The 20,497-nt window shown below is 38.9% G+C and overlaps 1 protein-coding gene and 1 long non-coding RNA gene across 3 annotated transcripts in view; one reads left to right on the forward strand and one right to left on the reverse strand.

Moving 5' to 3' along the window:
* LOC149167168 (uncharacterized) overlaps positions 1-20,497 on the reverse strand; it is a 223,500-nt gene that overhangs the window by 26,123 nt on the left and 176,880 nt on the right. The window lies entirely within an intron of this gene.
* LOC149167169 (DNA (cytosine-5)-methyltransferase DRM2-like) overlaps positions 1-20,497 on the forward strand; it is a 219,114-nt gene that overhangs the window by 24,354 nt on the left and 174,263 nt on the right. Inside the window, exons 3-5 of the mRNA XM_089432574.1 lie at positions 15,098-15,194; positions 15,382-15,428; positions 15,532-15,669. Coding sequence (XP_089288700.1) covers positions 15,098-15,194; positions 15,382-15,428; positions 15,532-15,669 — 282 coding nt within the window. The remainder of the gene's footprint in view (positions 1-15,097; positions 15,195-15,381; positions 15,429-15,531; positions 15,670-20,497) is intronic.

Below are 20,497 nucleotides of genomic sequence, written 5' to 3' on the forward strand. Positions count from 1 at the left end.
TGAACCTAGTCTTGTACTTCTCCACATTACCATCTGCAGCATACTTGATCTTATAGATCCATCGAGAGCCCACAACTAACCTACCCTCAGGCCTTGGCACTACCTCCCAAACATCATTTGTCATGATAGAGATATACTCTTCTACCATGGCATCTACCCACATCTCATGCTGTGCGACCTCCTGATAGTCGGAAGGTTCTTCAACTTGTGCCACCAAAGCTTACTTGTTTGGCTATTTGCGTTCTATCCTGTTCGTCCTAAGAGCTCTAATGAACTCTGCATCTCTCAATGTCTGACGAACTTCCTAGCTGGTTCCACCACTAGTGGTGGGAGGATCAACAAGCTCCTCATATTGCCTCTGTTTCTCCGTTTGCTACGAACTCAATGGATCCCTTGCACCTAAGGATGTGTTGGTACAGGTAATTGTACTAGATCCTTGTGAATGTGCTATTTCTCTTCCACCTGGCACTAATCTACTATTGCAATCATTTTTGCAAACCAACTACGCCCAGATCTGCTCAACTGTCTGATTTTTCTCCGAAACTGCTTCCCAACTACACCACTGCCTGCTAGAACTGCAACTGGACAATTTCGATCTTTCCTGGCAACCTGCTCCTAGAAATCAAACCCGATCTTTCTTGGCATCCTGCTCCTAGAAATCAAACGCTCTACCCAGCAATTCACATTGCCTAGTTGGCTCTGTGCAAATCTGGAGAAATTGTGCTACAAACTCCCTCTAAACTATGAAATTTCTCCCTCACTTTTGAGACTCTAATCTGATCAACAATGCTTTGATACCATGTGAAAATTTCCTTGAAATTGTAGCAACCTGAAATTTATTCTTCTAACTGATTAATTATGTAGTTTATTTGCTACGACAAACAAGTAAAATGCTGCGGGAAATAAAATACTGGAACTAATAAATATAGAGCACACACAAAAATTTGACACGCTGATTTTTGGACAAATGTCTTCGATTATTAATTCTTCAGCAACAAATCTAACTACAAAAAAGGGATGCCAAATAGACAATCCTCTCTGAGAGGAATATTGGAAAAATTATTGAGGGAATTTTCCCTTTCTCCACAAACAATCTTGCAACAAAACAAGCCACAAAACTTGCTCTAGAAAAACCTTACATAGGCCTTTGCGTTGCCTCTGCACAGGCTAAACTCGCACTGCCCAGAATCTGCCTCTAATGATGATGCCCTGCCTATTGCTGCCTTTGGAAATGATTCGCTTGGCCTCCTGGTGAAAATCCCGGCCTCCAACAACTGAATCGATTTCCTCTTTAGTTGAATCAAACTTCCTCTTTGAGGCTTTGTGCAAGCCCCTATGCAGCCTCTTGTGGATAACTTCGACCTCCCTCAGCTGACTCTTCCGGCACTAGAAAACTCCTCCGTAATCTTGCTACTGATCTCCCTCTCACCTCTGCTTCCTTTTGGCTCGAACTCTTCTCCTTGCTCAACTTCTACAATTGGGTAGCTTGATCTGCCAAGCAAACTCGCTTCTCTAGTGTGTGTATCTCCAACCCCATCAACCTCCTCCTATAATCTCTTGTTGGCTCACCAACGACCATGATTAGATGCCCATCAATGGCTAAGATCATCTTTGAGTCGATCCATGTGAGTTTTTAGAGAAATCTCACCTTTTTCAATTAATTCCTATTAATTAATCACTTTTCCTAAGTTAAACTTAAGAAATATTTAATTATTGATTAATTAACTTAATTGAGCCATCTCTAGGTGTTTTCTCCTAACACTTTTTTTTGGGTTCTATAGATCCTGTGTTTCTTAACCTCTCTGACCAAAGTTGAGATTAGAACACCTATCCAATGCTACAAAACTAACATTGTTAGCATCAACTAGTAGGCATATCTAACATCAACTTCATCATCATTAGCATCATCATCTAACCATCATCATCCACTAGTATCCATATCCGGGGTGCCACCAAACTCATGTCTTACCATCAACATATCAGGACTCACTCTTCTAGAGAGATTGGTCCTCGTGGCCTCTCACCAGACCAAAACGCTGAAACTCAACCCTCTTAGGGAGTACTAGCAGGGATGATCCAAGTTGATATTGGTGGCCACCCGCTTATTCCACTTGGACATCCACCATTATTTCTTTCAGTTTCCTTAAGTGTAGCACAATTTACTATTTTTGGCAATTTTTCGGGACTTGAACTTCTAGTGCTGTTTTGAGGCCCTAAACGACGTTTTTTTGGAAAACGGGTAAACTAATAGCTTGTGGTAGGGGTTTGCAGTCAAAATTTGTATTCCTCGGATAGATATTTATAACGAGGTATGATACACGTCAAACAAATATCATATGCCAAAGTTACGACCCCAGGAAGTTGATGTACCAATTTACCCCAATGGGGCCCATAGACTTTTGGCGCTTCATCTCCTAGGGTTAGGTTTTTGGATGTTTAGGGTTTTCCATTGTTTCTCAATAATAAATAGGCCTTTGAACCTCATTGTAATACAATTCAGAAGGCATGTATCCACCACATCTCTTCTCAGAGATAAACTACCATCGCTTGAGCTAGTTTATTTCCATTCTGCATGTAAAAAGTTTTCAGTACTTTGTTATTAATGAGTTGAAGTTTTGTTTTCGTTGTATCTCTGTGTTTTTGTTATATCTATATTTCATTTCGTTCCCTCATAAAATCTGGATCAATGGTATCAGAGCGGTCTGCTCTTTCTCTGTTTTTTTATGCATGTCCCCAATGAGGTCGGGGTATAAGGAGTTGGGACTTGAACTAGTTGAGCCCTTGCAAGATAGTCCCCACTGACACCGACGACCTTTCATGGCAGAAGAAAAGAAAGATGAGAGAGTAGGAAATCCTATCAAACTTTTTCTTGAAGAAGCCCTCGAGCAGCAAAGGAGACGATGGAAAACTTTGCCTAGATCCTTTGGCAGATGCCCACCAACGATGCATCTTCATCCAACAGTTACTTCAAAGGTGTCACCCCCTTCAAGGTACAAGTGAACTTTGATATCCCTATATTTGAAGGTCAAATAGATGCAGATGTTGTAGGTAAATGGTTGAATCTTTTGGAAGGTTATTTTTCGATCCATAGTTTCTCTGATAGGTAGAAGATTACTTTTTCACTGCTTAAGGCTACCCCCCATATTAAGGACTGGTGGGAAACTTATTGTGAGAAAAGGGTTGAGAGGAACCCTCTCTGTTTACAGTCGCCCCCTCTTGGAACTCTTTCCGAGGCACTGTCAAAGAACAATATTATCCCGTGGGGAGCTATGAGGACAAGTACATACAGTGGACCACACTACGACGAAAAAGGGACCAAGATGTGCATGAGCTCATAAATATTATTCATACTCTACACACAAAGTTGGGTATCAAAGACTCCCTAGCGACATCTGGTGCTCAAGTACCACGGGTGTCTGCACAAATACATTCAGGAAGAGATGGAGTTTCTGGACATCTCCTCGCTTGGTGTAGCATACCAATATGTTGCCTAGATTGAACAAAAATTTAAACAAAAAAAGTGCGACTTTGGATCTGCGAATCAAAAGTAGGGCAAGAGCATCCCCAAACCATAGAACAAAGGACATAGCCAAGGTGGAGTGACCCAGGACAACCCATTGAAGCCCCAAACAAAGAATAACACCACAGACACGAAGAAGGACACGAGAAAGTGGTGTGAGTTCTACAAGAGCCCCACTCACAACACAAATGAGTGTCACGCCAAGCATTCATTGGTGGCCAAGATGAAAGCTTCAGAGTTGGATCTATGTTCTGAATATGAGCCAAAACCTGACAAGGGGAACGACAAGAGGAAACAAATTATTGACGCAGAACCCAGTGCAACCATTGCCACCACCAAGGTCCAGAAGATTGAGCCCGAAGATCTAGAGGAGGGGGATCGTCACTTTCACTCATAGATGTGGGTGAAGGGTTTTCTGTTGTCGTTCATTGTCGACAGCGGGAGCCAAAAGAATCTCATTTCAGTATAGGTCGTGAAGCGGTTGGGCCTGCCAACCTCACCTCACTCGTAGCCGTACACTATCGGGTGGCTTCACCAAAGACGAGATCTCCACGTCAGCTAATAGTGTCATCTTCCCTACAACATCAAGCCCTTCATGGATGAGGCATTGTGTGATGTTGCTCCTCTTGAAGTTTGTGATGTGTTATTAGAGCCAACCATACTTGTGGAAGTGTCATGTTGTGTATGAGTCTTGGGCTCGCACTACTATTATTACTTTGGGAAATAAGTTATATAGCGATTGGAAAAATTCAAAGCCAGGATTAAATCGACAACGGTCCAAAAATTGAAAAAGTTGTTAAAGTCGGGAGATTTTTGAAGAAGTCCGAAAAATTAAAAAAATAGAAAAGATTTTTTAAAAGAAATTAGCATCTAAAGTATCCACAACATCAAATAAATGCATTTCCACATAAACATGAAAAGAAAGCTAATATATAATATGTATATGAAGTCTAGTGCTACATCACATATCAAAATAGTGAATCAAGTCCTGAATCTTGAGTCTTGTCTCAGACTTCAGTCTCAACTCTCAAGAGTCAAAATATCAACAAAAAATATAATAAATGTATATCATGAATCATCTACATATCATAAATTAATCAACCACTGAGATCCTCTGCCCCTTTTACGGGAATAGGGAATGGCTTTGCCTTTTCCTCTAGAGGAAGAAGGCCCTACCCCTATGGCTACAAATGGACTCTCTAGTCCTCTAGAAGCCAGAAAAAGAGGTGGCCTCTGTCCTTTGCGGTTGCCCATCCTAGATGGTGTCACCTCCTCCTCCCTCATCCTCCTTTTGCTCTGCCTCCTGACCCTGCTTCTCCTTCTCATCTAACTCTGGCTCTCCCTCCCCTACAACTGCTAGTCTATTATCTCCTTTGTTGCTAGTGCCTCTAGATCCACATCTAACCAATCAGGGATCGAGTCCATGGTCGACCTCTCAGTCTCGACCCTCCATGCAACAGTGGTATCAATATTGTCCAATGAGATGGCTTCCACATCAGGAGTTTTCTAAAGTTGTCTCACCCACAATCGAAGATTGTAGTAGACATAGACCATGTCATTGAGTCGTTGGGACTCCAATACGTATTAGGGTCATAGATTGTAAATTAGTACTTAGAAAATTTAAATATTAAAAATAATAAAATGAATTCAAAAATTTAATTTGAAATTTTTTTACCTGTTGCGCTTTTCGTTGTGTATTTTTTCAAATATACTCCAGTTACACTCACATCCAGAGGAACTACATGTTTGGCTAAAGACTCGAATGACAAGCTTTTGGAGATAGGGTACTCTGCCACCATAGCTTGTCCACCAAGCATCTACAAGTTAAAAGAAAAATGAGACATAAAAAAGAAGTTAAAACATTGAAATTCTAAACTTGAAGCGAATTATGAAGAGAATGAATTCTAAAATTTTAAAGTTGAAAGTTGAAACAAACTGAAGCTTACTTGCCATTTTGGTTGTCCTATTATGAATAGCCATGGTAAAACCAAATGTGTCACCTGTCATCCTATATATCTCCATTTCTTAAGAAATATCTTCACGTTCTTGCTTAGATGCCACCATCCTGTCAAAACAAGTGAGGAATCCATCCATCACCTTGACATCAAATCTGAAACCACAAGAGTAAGAAAATGCAAGGTTGAGGTAGATACCTGCAGCATGAATGGGGCGATGGAGGGTATTGTTCCATCACTCATCAATCACTCTCCATATGACCTATTGTTTCTCTAACCCCTTGTCTCCCTTATCTTCATAATGAGCACGAACGGCTTCTTTGGCCCTATCCATGGCCTTATACAAGTAGCCCATTGCGGACTTGTCTCCATCAACCAACTGAAGAACCCTTACCAAAGGTTCTGAAATGGCACACACCTCCTCTACTCCTTCCCAAAAGCTCTCATCATATGAAACTAGTTTGCATATGCCCTCTCCCTCTGGTTTGTGGCTAATAGAGAAAACATCCCAATCTTGTGAAAGAAACAGGATCTTCACATCCCACATAGAATTCAATAGAGACTAATGAGATATGAAAGTAGTGGAAAATCGTGTAATGGCAGGATGCACCAACTCTTTGTTGTTAGTGAATCTTCTCATCAAGCTAAGCACAAATGCATGATTATATATAAATTTTGTTATGCTCCTAGATGATTCAACAATATCCTTCACAAGAGGAATCTTACCTATATCCTCCAACATCAAGTCAATACAATGAGCAACACAAGGTGTCCAAAACAAGTTAGGATACCTCTCCATAAGCAACCTGCCAGCAACAACATAATTTGCAGCGTTGTTCGTTATGACTTGGACAACATTTTGTGGACCTACTTCCTGAATGAAGATGTCCAACAACTCACATAATAAACGTGCATCTTTAATGTGTGCAGATGCATCAATAGATTTCATAAACATTGTCCCCTTGGGACAACTAACCAAGAAGTTAAGAAGGGTCCTACCCTTTTGGTCAGTCCAACCATCTAACATGACTGTGCATCCAGTGTGTTCCCATGATGCCCTAAACTCCTCCAATCTAGCAGTGCAATCAACCTTTTCATTTTGAAGAAGAGGCCCTCTCAACTCTGCAAAGGTAGGGGCTTTGTACCCCGGGCCAACAACAACAACAACATCAAACATAGGTTGGTAGAATGGGTTTGTCTTGGCAATGTTGAAAGTAACATCACTCCATAGAAGACACTTACTGAGTTTCCGCATTTTCCTTTTTTTTAAAGTGTTGATTTGATGCCAGGTTGTGCACCAGGTGTGGTTCGAGGAACAAAAAAAGATGAGAAAGCTAAGAGGTTGGGACATGTGGGTGTGGAATGTGATGTCGAAGAATCACTCTCACTTCACCCCACTCTTGAGGCCCCTACGAGTTGGTTTTTTACTGCTACCCTGATGTCTTTGCTCTCCTCTTTATCCATCAATGATTTAATGGCCTGCGGATGATTTATGGAGTTGTATTTGGGCAAAGTTCTATATTTTTCCCTTGAATTTTCCCCAAATGGAATTTTAATATGTTGACACCCCTCGACATATGCTTGCCACACAACTTGCAAGTCAAATACATTCTATTGACCCTCCGAAATTCAGGTATAGGATCAAGTTCACCGTATTCCCACATAGGGTCCAAATTCCTCTACATTTTGTTTGAAACTTTGAACTTGAATTTGAACTTGGGCACAAAAAAATTTGAAAAAAATTACAAATTTCCCATCACATGAGAAGCAAACAGAAATGTAATTGTTGATTTTAAATTTTAAATGCCTCTTCTCACTCACTTGAACACACTCAGATTCACTAAACAAGGGTTTAAATTTTTTATTCTTGAAAGTTGAAACATGTAAACAATCTAAACATTTTGAAGTTTTGATTCAATCTAGATTCTAAACAAAAATAAGCTAAAAACAAACTAATAAAAAGATTTAAGAAGCCATTTGTGTAACAAAGACTTAGAGAGAAATCAAAATACATACCTGGCAGCAGCAAATCAGCACCTTGAATCTCTCACGCTGAGCAATGGACAAATCTCCAAGTCCACACCACAAAACTAGCAAATCTCCTCCTCTTGGGCAATGGAAAACACCTCCTCTCTCCACAGGGACGAATAGCAGAAAGAAGAGTGAAAAATGAGTGCTTTTTTTCCTTTTCCCTCACTTATCCGAGACCTGGGCAGGCTCCCCAACCTTTTCAATCGACTCTCGATTTAATCCCGACTTTTTCTATTGGGAAAAAATCGCCAAAAAGTCAGCCGATAAAATCGGCTAGTCCAAAAAATCAGACTTTGACGATTTTATCGCAACTTTTTCCACACTGTTATATAGGGTATCGGAGGTAGCCCTGCCTATTGCCATATCTTTGATCTCTGCTAAGTAATGTAGTAAGATCATCTCCCAGATCAGGAAATTTGTTTTCTTTTTAATTTTCTCTCCAAGCAAGGGGAAGATAGTGGCTACATCCATGGCTGCCAAGAAGGGTTCCCCCACGCAACAAAAATATGTGGATAAGGTCGTGGAAGTATACAGGAGCATATTCTCCTCACCCATAGGGGTACCTTTACACTGTCAGGTCAAGCATTCAATCGATCTGACCCTCGGAGCACCTCTACTCAATGGGACGATATACTGCCACTCCATTCTAGAAAATGAAGAAATCAAGCTGCAGATCCAGGAGTTGCTGCAAAAAGGGAACATCCGACCAAGTTCCTTACCCTGTGGGAGCCCAATTGTACTTGTATAGAAGAAAGATGGAACCTGGGATGAGAATCTTCCTTATGTGCAACACATTTATAACAAAGCTCTCCATAGCTCGATTGGACACAGTTCTTTTCAAATGGGTCTGGGTTTTCAACCATTATGTCTAATTGATGTTGCCATGCCTCATGCGACTAGACAAATAGAATCCACACATGTACAGTCTGAGGTTGATAAAGCAACCCAGTTCATTGAACACATCTAAAACATTTGCCAGTATGTGCATGACATCTTGGATAAGTCCAATGCCAAGTACAACGAACGACATGATCAACATCGGATGCCACACAAGTTTTAGGTGGGCAACAAAGTTTGGTTTCATTTGTAGAAAGAATGCCTTACCGGAGCCCATCAAAAGCTCAGGCCACTCCAATATGGGCCTTACACCATCACCAAGGCTATGGGAGACAATAATTTTGAGTTCAACATTCCCCCATTCCTTGTCATGCACCTAGTGTTCAATGTGGACCGCCTTCGACCATACTTTCCACCATTTTGGACACATAAGACATTGCAAAATAGCTAACACCAATAGAGCTAAACCCAGACTGCATGGAACAGGCCACAATTGATCAGATCATGGACACGCAGATCAAGAACACTCACTAGTAGAAGATCAAACTGTATCAGGTTGTCAAAGCTGACCAACTCCAGCACCAAGGCAAGTGGCTCACCAGGGACCAAGTTCAGCAAAAGTCCCCCCATCTCATGGAGGCACTCAATGCAATGGGGACCATTGCTTCCTAAGGGGGAAGAATGATCCAGGTCGATATTTGTGGCGACCCGCCTATTCCACTTGGAGCCCCACCATAGTTTCTTTCAGTTTCCTAAATTGTAGCACAATTTACTATTTTTTGCAGTTTTTCGGGTCTTGAATTTCTGAAGCCATTTTGAGGCCCTAAATAACATTTTTTTTGGAAAATGGGCAACCCATAACTTTCACTAGGGTTTTATAGTCCAAGGTTGTAGTCCTCGGATAGATATTTCTAATGAGGTATTGTACGCATCAAACAGAGATCATATGCCAAAGTTACGACCCTAGGAAGTTGATGTATCAATTTACCCCAATGGGGCCCACAGACTTTTGGTGCTTCATCTCCTAGGGTTAGGTTTTTGGATGTTTAGGGTTTTCCATTGTTTCTCAATAATAAATAGGCCTTCGAGCCTCAATTTAACACAATTCAGAAGGCATGTAGCAGCCACATCTCTTTTCAGAGGTGGTACCATCACCTGAGCTAGTTTATTTCCATTCGACATGTAAATAGTTTTTTGTACTTTGTTATTAATGAGTTGAAGTTCTGTTTTCACTCTATCTCTGTGTTTATATTATATCTGTATTTCATTTTGTTCCTTCATAAAATCTGGATTAAAGCACTTACTCAATCCTCTTGGGGAGTACTTGCTCAACCCTCTTGGGGAGCAGTTCCTCACCCCTCCTGGGGAGCACTTTGTGGTCTAATCCTAGAATACCTCACTCAACCCTTCTGTGGGGAGTCATCGGGTCTCAATGTTGAAGGACCTCACTACACCCTTCCCTGGTGTGTGATCAGGTCCAATGTTGACAGATCTCACTCAACCCTTCCTGGGGAGTGATCGAGTCTCCTCATTGAGAGGCACTCACTCAACCATATCTGGGGAGCACTCTGGGCCTTTCGTACCATTCTCCATTCTGTTGTTGATGTTATCAACTATCTAGTCAAGATCCTTCATCTTGAATTCTGAGGTCAACTCCCTCTGAAGCTAAAACAAGGGTACTTGGAGAAGCATTGACTTCTCCCTCAAGAGAAAATCTTCTGATCGATGTAACTCCCTCTGACACATGAGCTCCTTTGCAAATCATAGAGGATCAACCTTGATCGATTAATCCAAGAGCAGTTTGTATAAAGACTTCTTCATATACCTCACATGCTTGAGATAACTCTTATATATACTTGTTTCATCAAAGAAGACGATCTATACATCCATTAGATGTAATAACAAAAATCATAAATACAATAAACTCCCAACAGAAGTATACCTGACAAGACATCCCTTCATAGTCTTCTCCCTCTTAACGAGGTAATCCTTTGCTTTGTACCATCCAACCACACTTTTCCTTGGAAGTCTTCATTGACTTCTGTTTGGCATAGAATGAGGCATTCTTCGTTCTTGTTGCCCTATCTGCTCCCTCTGAATCCAGATCTCATCTCTCATCAAAAATCCCTACTTCTCGGAGAGTCCTCTTGTCATATCTTTACTTTGTTCTTCCACCCGCTACCAAATCTTTGGCAACCTTTATTATGTACTTGATATCCTCATTAGGAGTCGAAGGAAGAACAATCACAAACAATCCTCTAACACATGAGCTCCTCTGCAAATCATATAGGATCAACCTTGATCATTAATCCAAGAGGAGTCCGTATAAAGACTTCTCATATACCTCACATGCTTGAGATAGCTCTTACGTATACTTCTTTTATCAAAGAAAACGATCATTGCATCCATTAGATGTAATAACATAAATCATAAATACAATAAACTCCCAACAGATTTGTATCTGACAAGAAGTTCCTTCATAATCTTCTCCCCTTTGCTTTGTACCATCCAATCATACTTTGCCTTGGAAGTTTTCATTGACTTTTCTTTGGCATAGATTGAGCCATTCTTCCATCTTGTTGACCTGTCTACTCCCTCTGAGTCCAAATCTCATCTCTCATCACAAATCCCTATTTCTAGGAGAGTCCTCTTGTCATATCTTTGCTTTGTTCTTCCACCTGCTACCAAATCTTGTGCAGCCTTTATTATGTACCTGTGATCCTAACTAGGTGTCCAAGGAAGGACAATCACAACCAAGAAATGAATTTAAAAGACAAGATTAAAACAACAATAGAAATAATTAAGAGAGATATAAAATACTTATTTTTGAGAAGAATGTCAGCTGCCTCTTGACCTTTGGACTTTTTGCATCCATCTGCAACTTTATCAACTTCATGATGTCATTCAAGAACTAAGCTTTCTTCTTTCAGCGAAAGCATCCAATCCTAGGGTTTGATTATAAACCCTTTTTACTTGATAGGGTTTACTAATCCTAATACCCTATATTTTTACATAACCAAAACCCTAGATCATTCTTGATGCCTGCAAATCAAATAATAGCAATGTTTGATCTTTTAGCTATTCTCTCTTCAACTCAATGAGCAAAGAATGGATTCCGTCATTCTAGACCGAATATTTGTTCCATATGTCCACAGTAGTAGGTGCAGGATCTTCCATAGCAGTGTATGTGTCATCAAAAAATCTACTCAAGAAGTTCAGGATTCTGCTTTGATTCAGTATTCTTTCAGGCTTCTTATAATTGAACAAGGGAATAGACCTTACAATACTGCATGCCGGTTCCAACACCCTTTTTAAATCCCTCTTGCTTGGAGAGGAGTGATAACCATAACTCGATCATTCAAGTGATGATACTAAAATCTTATAGCTCAATACTGGAGGTTATTATTCAGTCACCATATTGGAGACAGCGTGTATCTCAATCTGGGATGCAACTGTTGATTCAGACATTTGATGCAACAGATTATCCTTGTCATAAATGCAACTTCTTCAAGGAAGATCACAACTTCAACAAGTTGTATATCTCCCGCAAGTAATCATGATTTGTATTCAGGCTTCATTGAAGTTCAGATCTCTGAATTTCCCATCATCATCATATTAGACAAATATTACATAACAGATTTTTGAGAAACATAATACACATCTACAATTACCAATATTATTCAGATACTAATTTAAAAAATAAAAGGTTACTTATCTGGCTTGAAGACAGAGGTCTTTCCAATTTCTTTGGACTGCTTCCTCTCATCAGCTCCTTGCAAAGCATTTCGACTAGATCTCATGATCTTCCTTTATGAATAGAACAGAGATCCTTTGTACCTTCAATAATTTAGCTTCCTCAGAGACACAAATCCTGAGACCAAGACTTCAATTTTTGAGTAACTCGGGCTCCTCTGAAGTTACTCAGCCTCTTAAATCATTGTAGCAACAGGGCTCAGACTTAGCCACCTGAGGTCATGCTTAGTCGCTGATTGAACTTCAAAAGTTGTGACAGATATTCTTCAATACTTGTAGCATTATGCAATGCCAGTTCAGAACGATATATCAGCTCAAATCCTTTCAGAATTCACAAGGAATGATTATCATGACTTAGCACTAAAGATTTTCAAAGAGACATTATCTCAGTTTGGTTACAAATTTGTATTCGGGACTTTTCCTAGGAGACAAGGTATGTTTTATATATCCTATCTCCTTGTGAGATTTTGATCATAAAGAGGGTTACATAATGAAGTGGAGGATTTCCTGAACCTTTTAACATTAATCCTGAACCTTCGGCCTTTTTTGAGATTGATCTTGAGAAAATTATCTTCGTATCTTCTCATCTGAGATGATTCGGATTACTCCAAGGCTTCAATCCCTTTGCTACTTAGAGATTTGATTCGGGAGTGCTTGACCTGAGAAAACTTGTCAAGACTGCTTCAGATAGATTCGACATTTTCAAGATCTTACACATTCATCCTTCTCAGATAATTATCTGAGACTCATAACACCTCTTGAGATTCAGTCCTGAGGTCTGAGGTATTCCTCAGATCTTAAAATGCACTGAGGCCTAATAAAAAGTCATCTTGGTTCTGAAAGATAAACTGATCAAAAACGTGACATAAGATTTAGGGCTTCGATCCTCTTAGCATTTGACCTTTTTAAATGTTTGCCTAGATCACTTTAGACATCAGTCCTGAGGTAATTCTGATATTTTTGGACCTCTGTAATCATCTACTTAGGTCATTTTGAATTAGACCTGAGGCTATAATCTTGGCCTCTTCAAATCTTTCATAATTTGCTCGGATTAGGGCTGCTCTTTTACCCAAGCTCTGATCCCATGTTGATTTTTACATGGTCTTCCATAATGATAATTATATTTGAGGATTATGATCTTTTACATTCTTATTCATTAGATCCATCATTAAATAACTAAAAAGAAGACATCAACCATATAGCAAATAAGACAATAGGATCATAAAGAGACAGCCACACAAAGAACACAAGAAATTTACATTAGGAAAATCCTCATGGTAAAAACCCAGCAAGCTTTTCAGTAGAGAATTCTTCAGTCCAACAGAGATACATCTAAGTCAACAAACTAGATCAAACCTGGTCCACTCTCCTAGTGAAGTCATCTGGCCCATGCTCTGGTTCATCCTTCTTCTTCACTCAGAAAATCGTCCTCAGATATGCAAGATATCATGCCTCAGATATGCAAGCCTTCCTGCCTTAGATAAGCGGGTCTCTCTTCTATAGAAATATCCTTATTTTATACCTTAGAGACATACTATTCACTGCCACAGAGATCATATCTTTGTTGCCTCAGAAATCATATCTTCACTGCCTCAGACCATTCAAAATTTATCTCAGAAAATTGTGAGCTTATCTTGGCTTGGAGAGGTACGAATGATGGTCTTTATATAGTCTTTTCCCTTGGCTGAATGGGTGTGTCTTTACATGGAGCTGACCTAAGCCGACTTGACTAGGAGGAGGCCAACTTCACATTTTTGGAACCAAAAACTTTAATTTCGAAAATTTCAACTTCCTTTCTTTTGAAACTCCAAATGGGACTTGTCACAAAATAATTTTCTTTTGACTCTTAGCATTTAAAATATGCTTTACAAATTCATAATGACTCAAACATACATTATGAAGACTGACCATAGTTAGAAAAATCAACACATCTGTGCCCAAGCTTGACAGAAATCACAATATGTTTGCAAAGTACCTGATACAAATGACATAGGGGCTGTAATCAAGAATAGTTTATATAACATGAAAGGTAGGGGATGAAATGAGCATTTGATATTCTTCATTAGGAATCAATTCGCCATTCTTTTATCTCATATATGGGAGATACAATCAGGAGTCTCTCACAATTCTTTTATTTCATATATGAGAGAGAATTAGAATTTAGGAGTCATCCCACAATTATGTCATATCATATATGAGACACAAATTTGGTATATTTTAGAGCAGTTTGTTGCATATAGCTTATTTGGTCATCTCAAAGATGAAAGTCAACAATTAAACCAGAGAGTCAGAAAAATGCTAATATCCGGTTTAGGTAGATTCTGATTAGGGTAGGTATACTTGAATTTTGTGCCTTCCATGAAACCTGCAAGTAAGAAGTTTACCTTTTCGGTACCAGCTTAAATTTACCGACATGCAGTGAAGCTTGACGGTTTTGTATGAAGATATATTTCTGTTTGACTATTTTATTATCTTGTTTGATCCTATAATATAGGTTTCTCCTTTATGTATAACATGCTAAGCCCATGATTCTTTGCAGTTTATGTTGCTTTTCCTTTAGAGGCTTCAGCCTATCCAGTTTGAAGATATCTTTGGAAAGGAGAAATTAGTGTTTGACTACTGTTCTCTTGTTTGAAGATATGGATTTTCCCCAACTTCGATGATATGCTCAACTATTATGAATTATTCTCAGCTTTGCAATTTCAGTGGCAACAAATTAGTGTTCATTAATCTCTAATTCAGTTCCTGGCAAGATTCTAACTGAATTTTGGTGTTTGTCTAACAACATTATCTGCTGTTAGCTTTTGAAGTTTGGACCAATTCATCCATGGTGACACTGTCCAATTGACATTTTGATTGGCATCTTTGAAAGTTGTTTGGTCAAAATCTATATTTTTGACATTAGAAAGATGATTTTTTCTAATTAACGAAAACACAAAACACCAAAATCAACGTAGCTATGCTAATTTATTATTCCATTGATTTCATTCCTGACTTATAGGCAAGCTCATCAAGCACGCCCTGGAGTAGCATTAAGAGTAGCTTTGTGGACATGGGATATTCTTCTGCTTTGGTTGAGAAAGCTATTCGGATACATGGTATGAGTACATTTCTCAACTGGTTGATACAAAATGATTTACAATTAGAGTTCACTCCAATGTGCATTTGTGTATTAACAGATGCATAGTGGTTTACAATCACTTCAATTTGCATTTGTACATTGACTGATGCATACCCTAATGGTTAAATTTTCAAATGTACAACTCTCTTCTTCCATTCTTTTAGGAGCAGATAATGAAGAAGACATACTAGAATATGTCCTAGCTTGTCAAGTGAGTAAATCCATTCACATTCTTTCCTACTTGTAATTTTACAAACTACTGAATAGAGTTATCTCCTTTGGATGTGATAGTTATTACTATTTAATTTTTACAGGCTGCTGATCAATCATCCGATTCAAGTGATGAGGAGTCAATTGCTGATCCAGAAGGATCTGAGTGTGACGATACATATAATGTTGGGAGAATCCAAGCAAGAAATCTGGAACCTATTGATTCAAGTCAATTTCACAAGGTAAACATACAAATTTTATGTAGATTGGAATGTCACACATGTGGTGATTGTTTCAAACTTCAAATACTAGGTTTAGCGTCTCTGCCCCACTTTCTATAGCATTCCCTTATTTAGTATATGGTTTTCTGGACAATCCAAGCAAGCAATCAGGAATATATTGCTTCAAGTCAATTTCGCAAGGTAATCATATGAATCTTATGTAGATTGAAATGTCACACATGTAGTGATTGTTTCAAACTTGTAAAACTAGAATTATTCTCTACCCCACCACCTATAATATTCCCTTATCTAGTATATGGTATTTGAGGACCACATATTGGGATTCATGTTAAAAGAATTTGTGTTACTATAGGTTTACTGCCTTGTTCAAAAACAATATGTAATTTAGATGACATAAGATAAGATCATGTTATTAATGTCCAAGGACTGACTCCAAAAATGTATAGAGAATAAAAGAACACACTTATTGTGATACAAAATGGGAATGTAAGTAAATCTCCCACATCTAAATTAACACCAGTAGGAAAAGATCTAAGATCTAAGAAACAAGCATTATAAAGATCAGAAACTAGACCAAGAAATAGAAGGACAAATACATGAGATGAAAGAATATATGGAAAGGGTCAGGAAGAGATCTTAAGCCTCATTAATTTGACATCTCCTCGATATAATTAACATCGATAGCAAAATATCTAAGATAGCAAAAAATCTAAGATTTAAGAAACAAGCCATAAAAAGCTCAGAAACTAGTTCAAAAAAGAGAAATACAAATACATTAGATGAAAGAATATCTAAACGGGGGTGGGAAGAGATTCTAGGCATTATCAATTTGATTTACAAGGAAGGATGAATCTTTGGTTGGTGTTTGTTTTCTCAAGCTAGCCAGGCAATAGGAAGAAAGTGGTGATCCTCTTATATCGATGGTTAGATTTCTTGAACCCAAATCAAATTTAATGTTCAATAAAATTTCTCAGAATAGAAATAAAACTAATTTCTTCAGATCTGAAAATTTATGCCAAAAAATACTCTAGGTTCCTAACTCAGTTATGCACAATAGAAATAAAACAGAAAACTAAGCACATAAACAATTATTTGACATAGTTTTAGATTTCTTGAACCCAAATCAAATTTAATGTTCAATAAAATTTCTCAGAATAGAAATAAAACTAATTTCTTCAGATCTGAAAATTTATGCCAAAAAATACTCTAGGTTCCTAACTCAGTTATGCACAATAGAAATAAAACAGAAAACTAAGCACATAAACAATTATTTGACATAGTTTTTACCCTGGAAACCCCAATGTGGGGAAAGAAACAAACTTGGGCTCTTGCTTCAAGTTCAGAAAATTGATTATAGCAACCCTTTTCAGGAATTTTACAGCAAATCACTCAGAAATTTCATCCAATCAGCCCAACAAAAGAACAGTTGTACGATCTGATACAAATCGCCCTGTATGGCCTAGTCAATCAGTCCACATTTGGCCTTCTACATCCCACACGAATTGCGCAAATTGGCCTTATTACCACACAATCTAGTACGGTCTTAAGGAAGGGAAAACCTAAGAGACCACTACTAGACTAAGTGACAACAATGGGACAATGACTCACTTTCACTTCAGTCAAAGTCCCTTGCTCTTTATGGACTTTCAGCGATGCAAGGAGTCTTGTTAGGAAGGGAATCACTTAGAATGGATAAATCAATGATTTAAGTATGAAGGAGAGACACAACAATGGCTTAATGCTTCAAGGAAGCTAACACACTCTCCAAGAAAAGCTTTAAGATGAAGAGATCAAGACTTAGGGTTTTAGATATGATGATGATAATAGGTATTCCTAAGGTCAAGACTCTAAGAGATGAGGTAGGACCTCTCAAAGAAGCTCTATGTAATCATTTAACGCTTCCCAAAGGCTCTTCGATCTCTTTGAGAGACCTAAGAAAGACTTGCGCTAGACCTAGGGTTTTATGAATAATCATGGGAAGAAATGCTTCCAAGGTACTCACTAGGTCAAGGAAAGGGAGGAGAAAGGGTTTCTTGAGATTTATTCCAACGAATACAATGCTCATACAACCCTCAAGAAAGCCACCTATCCTAGGAAATACAAGCTAGGTTTCCCTTCTAGTGGACACATGAATTTATGGTTGGATCACCATGAGAAATCAACCAAAATTGGAAATCCTCTAGGAAAGACCTCAAGGAAGAGTCTTGTCCAAACGGAATCGAAAAATTCACTCTCCAAAATATTTCACTTGATGCCCTAACTAGATGTGCTAGGAAAGAGGGGCCAAAAATTTGAGGAGAAAAGATGGAGAAGAGAAGGGTTGATCACCAAACGACTTTGGCCAGTGCCTTCTCCTTAGGTTTATTGAGTCCTAGATGTGCTAGATAAGCCAAATTTGTCCTCAAGAAGGTTAAAAGATGATGCCCTAGCTACCACCTTTCAACAATTACCTACTATTAGAATATGAAGTTTTATGAAGAAAAATAACATTTCATTATTAGCAACATTCATTTCATGCTATACCATAAATAACATATGCCAACTAAATAGCTTTCAAAATTATCTTCAACAAAATTACGGTACAATAGCATTTACTCTAGTTATAGCAATTATATACATTAGACAATTTGCAAAGAAAGATTTCATCAATAAGAGAACTAACAAAATAGTCATACAATATATCCATCCATATTCAAGAAGTAGCTCCAAGACGATCAAAAATCATCTCTAAATATCGTAGTGCATCCAAGATACTTCCAAAGGTCCAAGAGAAAAAAGTGTGGAATTGCCTAAGAGGGTTGAAAATCCCAAGCGATGATGCTCTCTCACAAAAGTCTATTTATATGAGACCTTACATGTCAAATTTCTATCATAAAGCCCCTAACATTATAAAAATATGCAAATAAAGGCCTTGGTCACAAGCAGACCAAGTAGCTATGATAAATTATGAATTAACCATCCAAGAGCTAGTTGAAATGGTGATTTCATGCTGATGTAGGGTCGTTGGAGGGCCATGTTGAGTCCTCTTTGTGCCAAGATGTGAGAGAGGGCTCTATAAATCTCAAACAAGGTGATGGTCCCTTGGTCTCCATGCACCATGTGGGGCCCCAAAGTAAGTTTGGGCCACAAATACTAGTCTCATAGGTCTTCGGATGAAAGAAAAGCCTGTACACTGCTCCAAATGAGGGCTTTGATGATGATGCCTGCCCTCCCAAGTCTTAGAGGTGAGACAAACCTCCTCTGGGCCTTGGATCAACTACCATAATCATGCTAATTTGGTCAGGGAATACTGGTCCAAATGTATCATATCGCGAATAATGTGGGGCAATGAACAAATTGCTAAAGGTGTTGAGGGTCCCCATAGCATGAAATGATGCTCTAACACATGATGGAGTCCCATGTCTCTGAACGCATCCCCTAGGGGTGTCAATATAATCCTCGAGTGGGCTTGGGCCCAGTGAAGTTGCCTAGCCCATGATGAAACCACCTGCTAATTACATATAAGATCCAATGTGCTTCCTCACCATTAGGTAGAATAATTCATTAGCGCATCTAATTGAACTAAGCTTGTTAATCAAGGGCATATTGAGACTTCATAATGGGCTTTCCTTCCAAATTTAGGGCTTTAAGCTTGTAATAGTGTTACTTCCTTAAGTAGGAGAGGCTAATAAACAACCCTATTAGGTGTTCCCAGTCCCTAAGGGGATAGACAGGTCCAAGGTACATCCTTCAATTGATAGGGGTCATGTGAGTAATGATGAGATTGATAGGGATACAAGGGTCTTAAAGCAAAATGCCATGGGTTCAAGGATGGTAATGATCAAGGATGTCGACATATTTGGATGTATAGATATAGGATGGAGCAATCACAGATACATGAGTTACTCGGGCCTCTAGAGTTGAGAGCATGTTGCGTATGGTATAAATAGTTATTACCCCATTAAGGTAGGGCAAATCATCACCCACTAGGGGCATGGGTTCCTTAATGATGTGGGGGCACTCATGGGCCCTAGGAACCAAGGTGATGGCCATAATGATAAGTGGTAGAGCTCATGTTTGGCTTTTGCCCATGTGCTATTTTAATGTCCCAGCCATCTTTTGCATTTTATAATATTCTTTTCTTTTGTTTCTTGCTTGTGGCCATGATATGCTTTTAACATTCTTTTCGTTGCATCAACCTCTAGGGAAACGTTTCCAAGCCCTACCCAAACATGTGGAAAAGGGTAGGGGGTGTACCAATGCCTTGTGGACCCAATGGTCATGTGGGCCCAAAGAGGGAAGATGATGAAATAGGGCTTGCAATGTGTAGAGGGGAGTGAAAAATGTGGAATGGGAAAATGGGACTTGTTATTTTTTGGTAGCATCAGAAGTGCTCTAGCCTTGAAAATCGGTGGAGACACTAAGGCACATGAGTTCTAAAGAACCCAGAAACCGTTTGGTGAAATTCCATCTGGATTGTATTTTATTAAAATAATTAATATTTTTAATAGGGTTCCTAAGTCTAAACTTAGGGAAATTAAAATATTAATGGGTATTGATCAAAATATGGGTGAGAATGATCTAGAAGGCGGATAAAGTCAAGCTCTAATCTTAGTCGTTGATTAGAGACTTAATCTCGGCCATTGAAGTCTCCAGAGGAAAAGTATAGGAAGGATGCTTGGGGTTCATTTAGAAATACACAGAGAGATTGAGGAAATTGATTATCTGAGGTGAGAAGTTCTCAGAAGGAAAATCAATTGGGGAGATCTTGCAGCAGAGGGGCAGTGAGATTTCGAGAGGACATTTCGGAGAATACAAGGCAGATAAAGGACAAAAGACATCCAAAGGA

This window comes from Pinus tabuliformis, chromosome 5_1, assembly GCF_031772625.1.
Source record: "Pinus tabuliformis cultivar Carrire ecotype Pingquan chromosome 5_1, CPIR1, whole genome shotgun sequence".
In the NCBI taxonomy this organism is placed as follows: Eukaryota; Viridiplantae; Streptophyta; class Pinopsida; order Pinales; family Pinaceae; genus Pinus; species Pinus tabuliformis.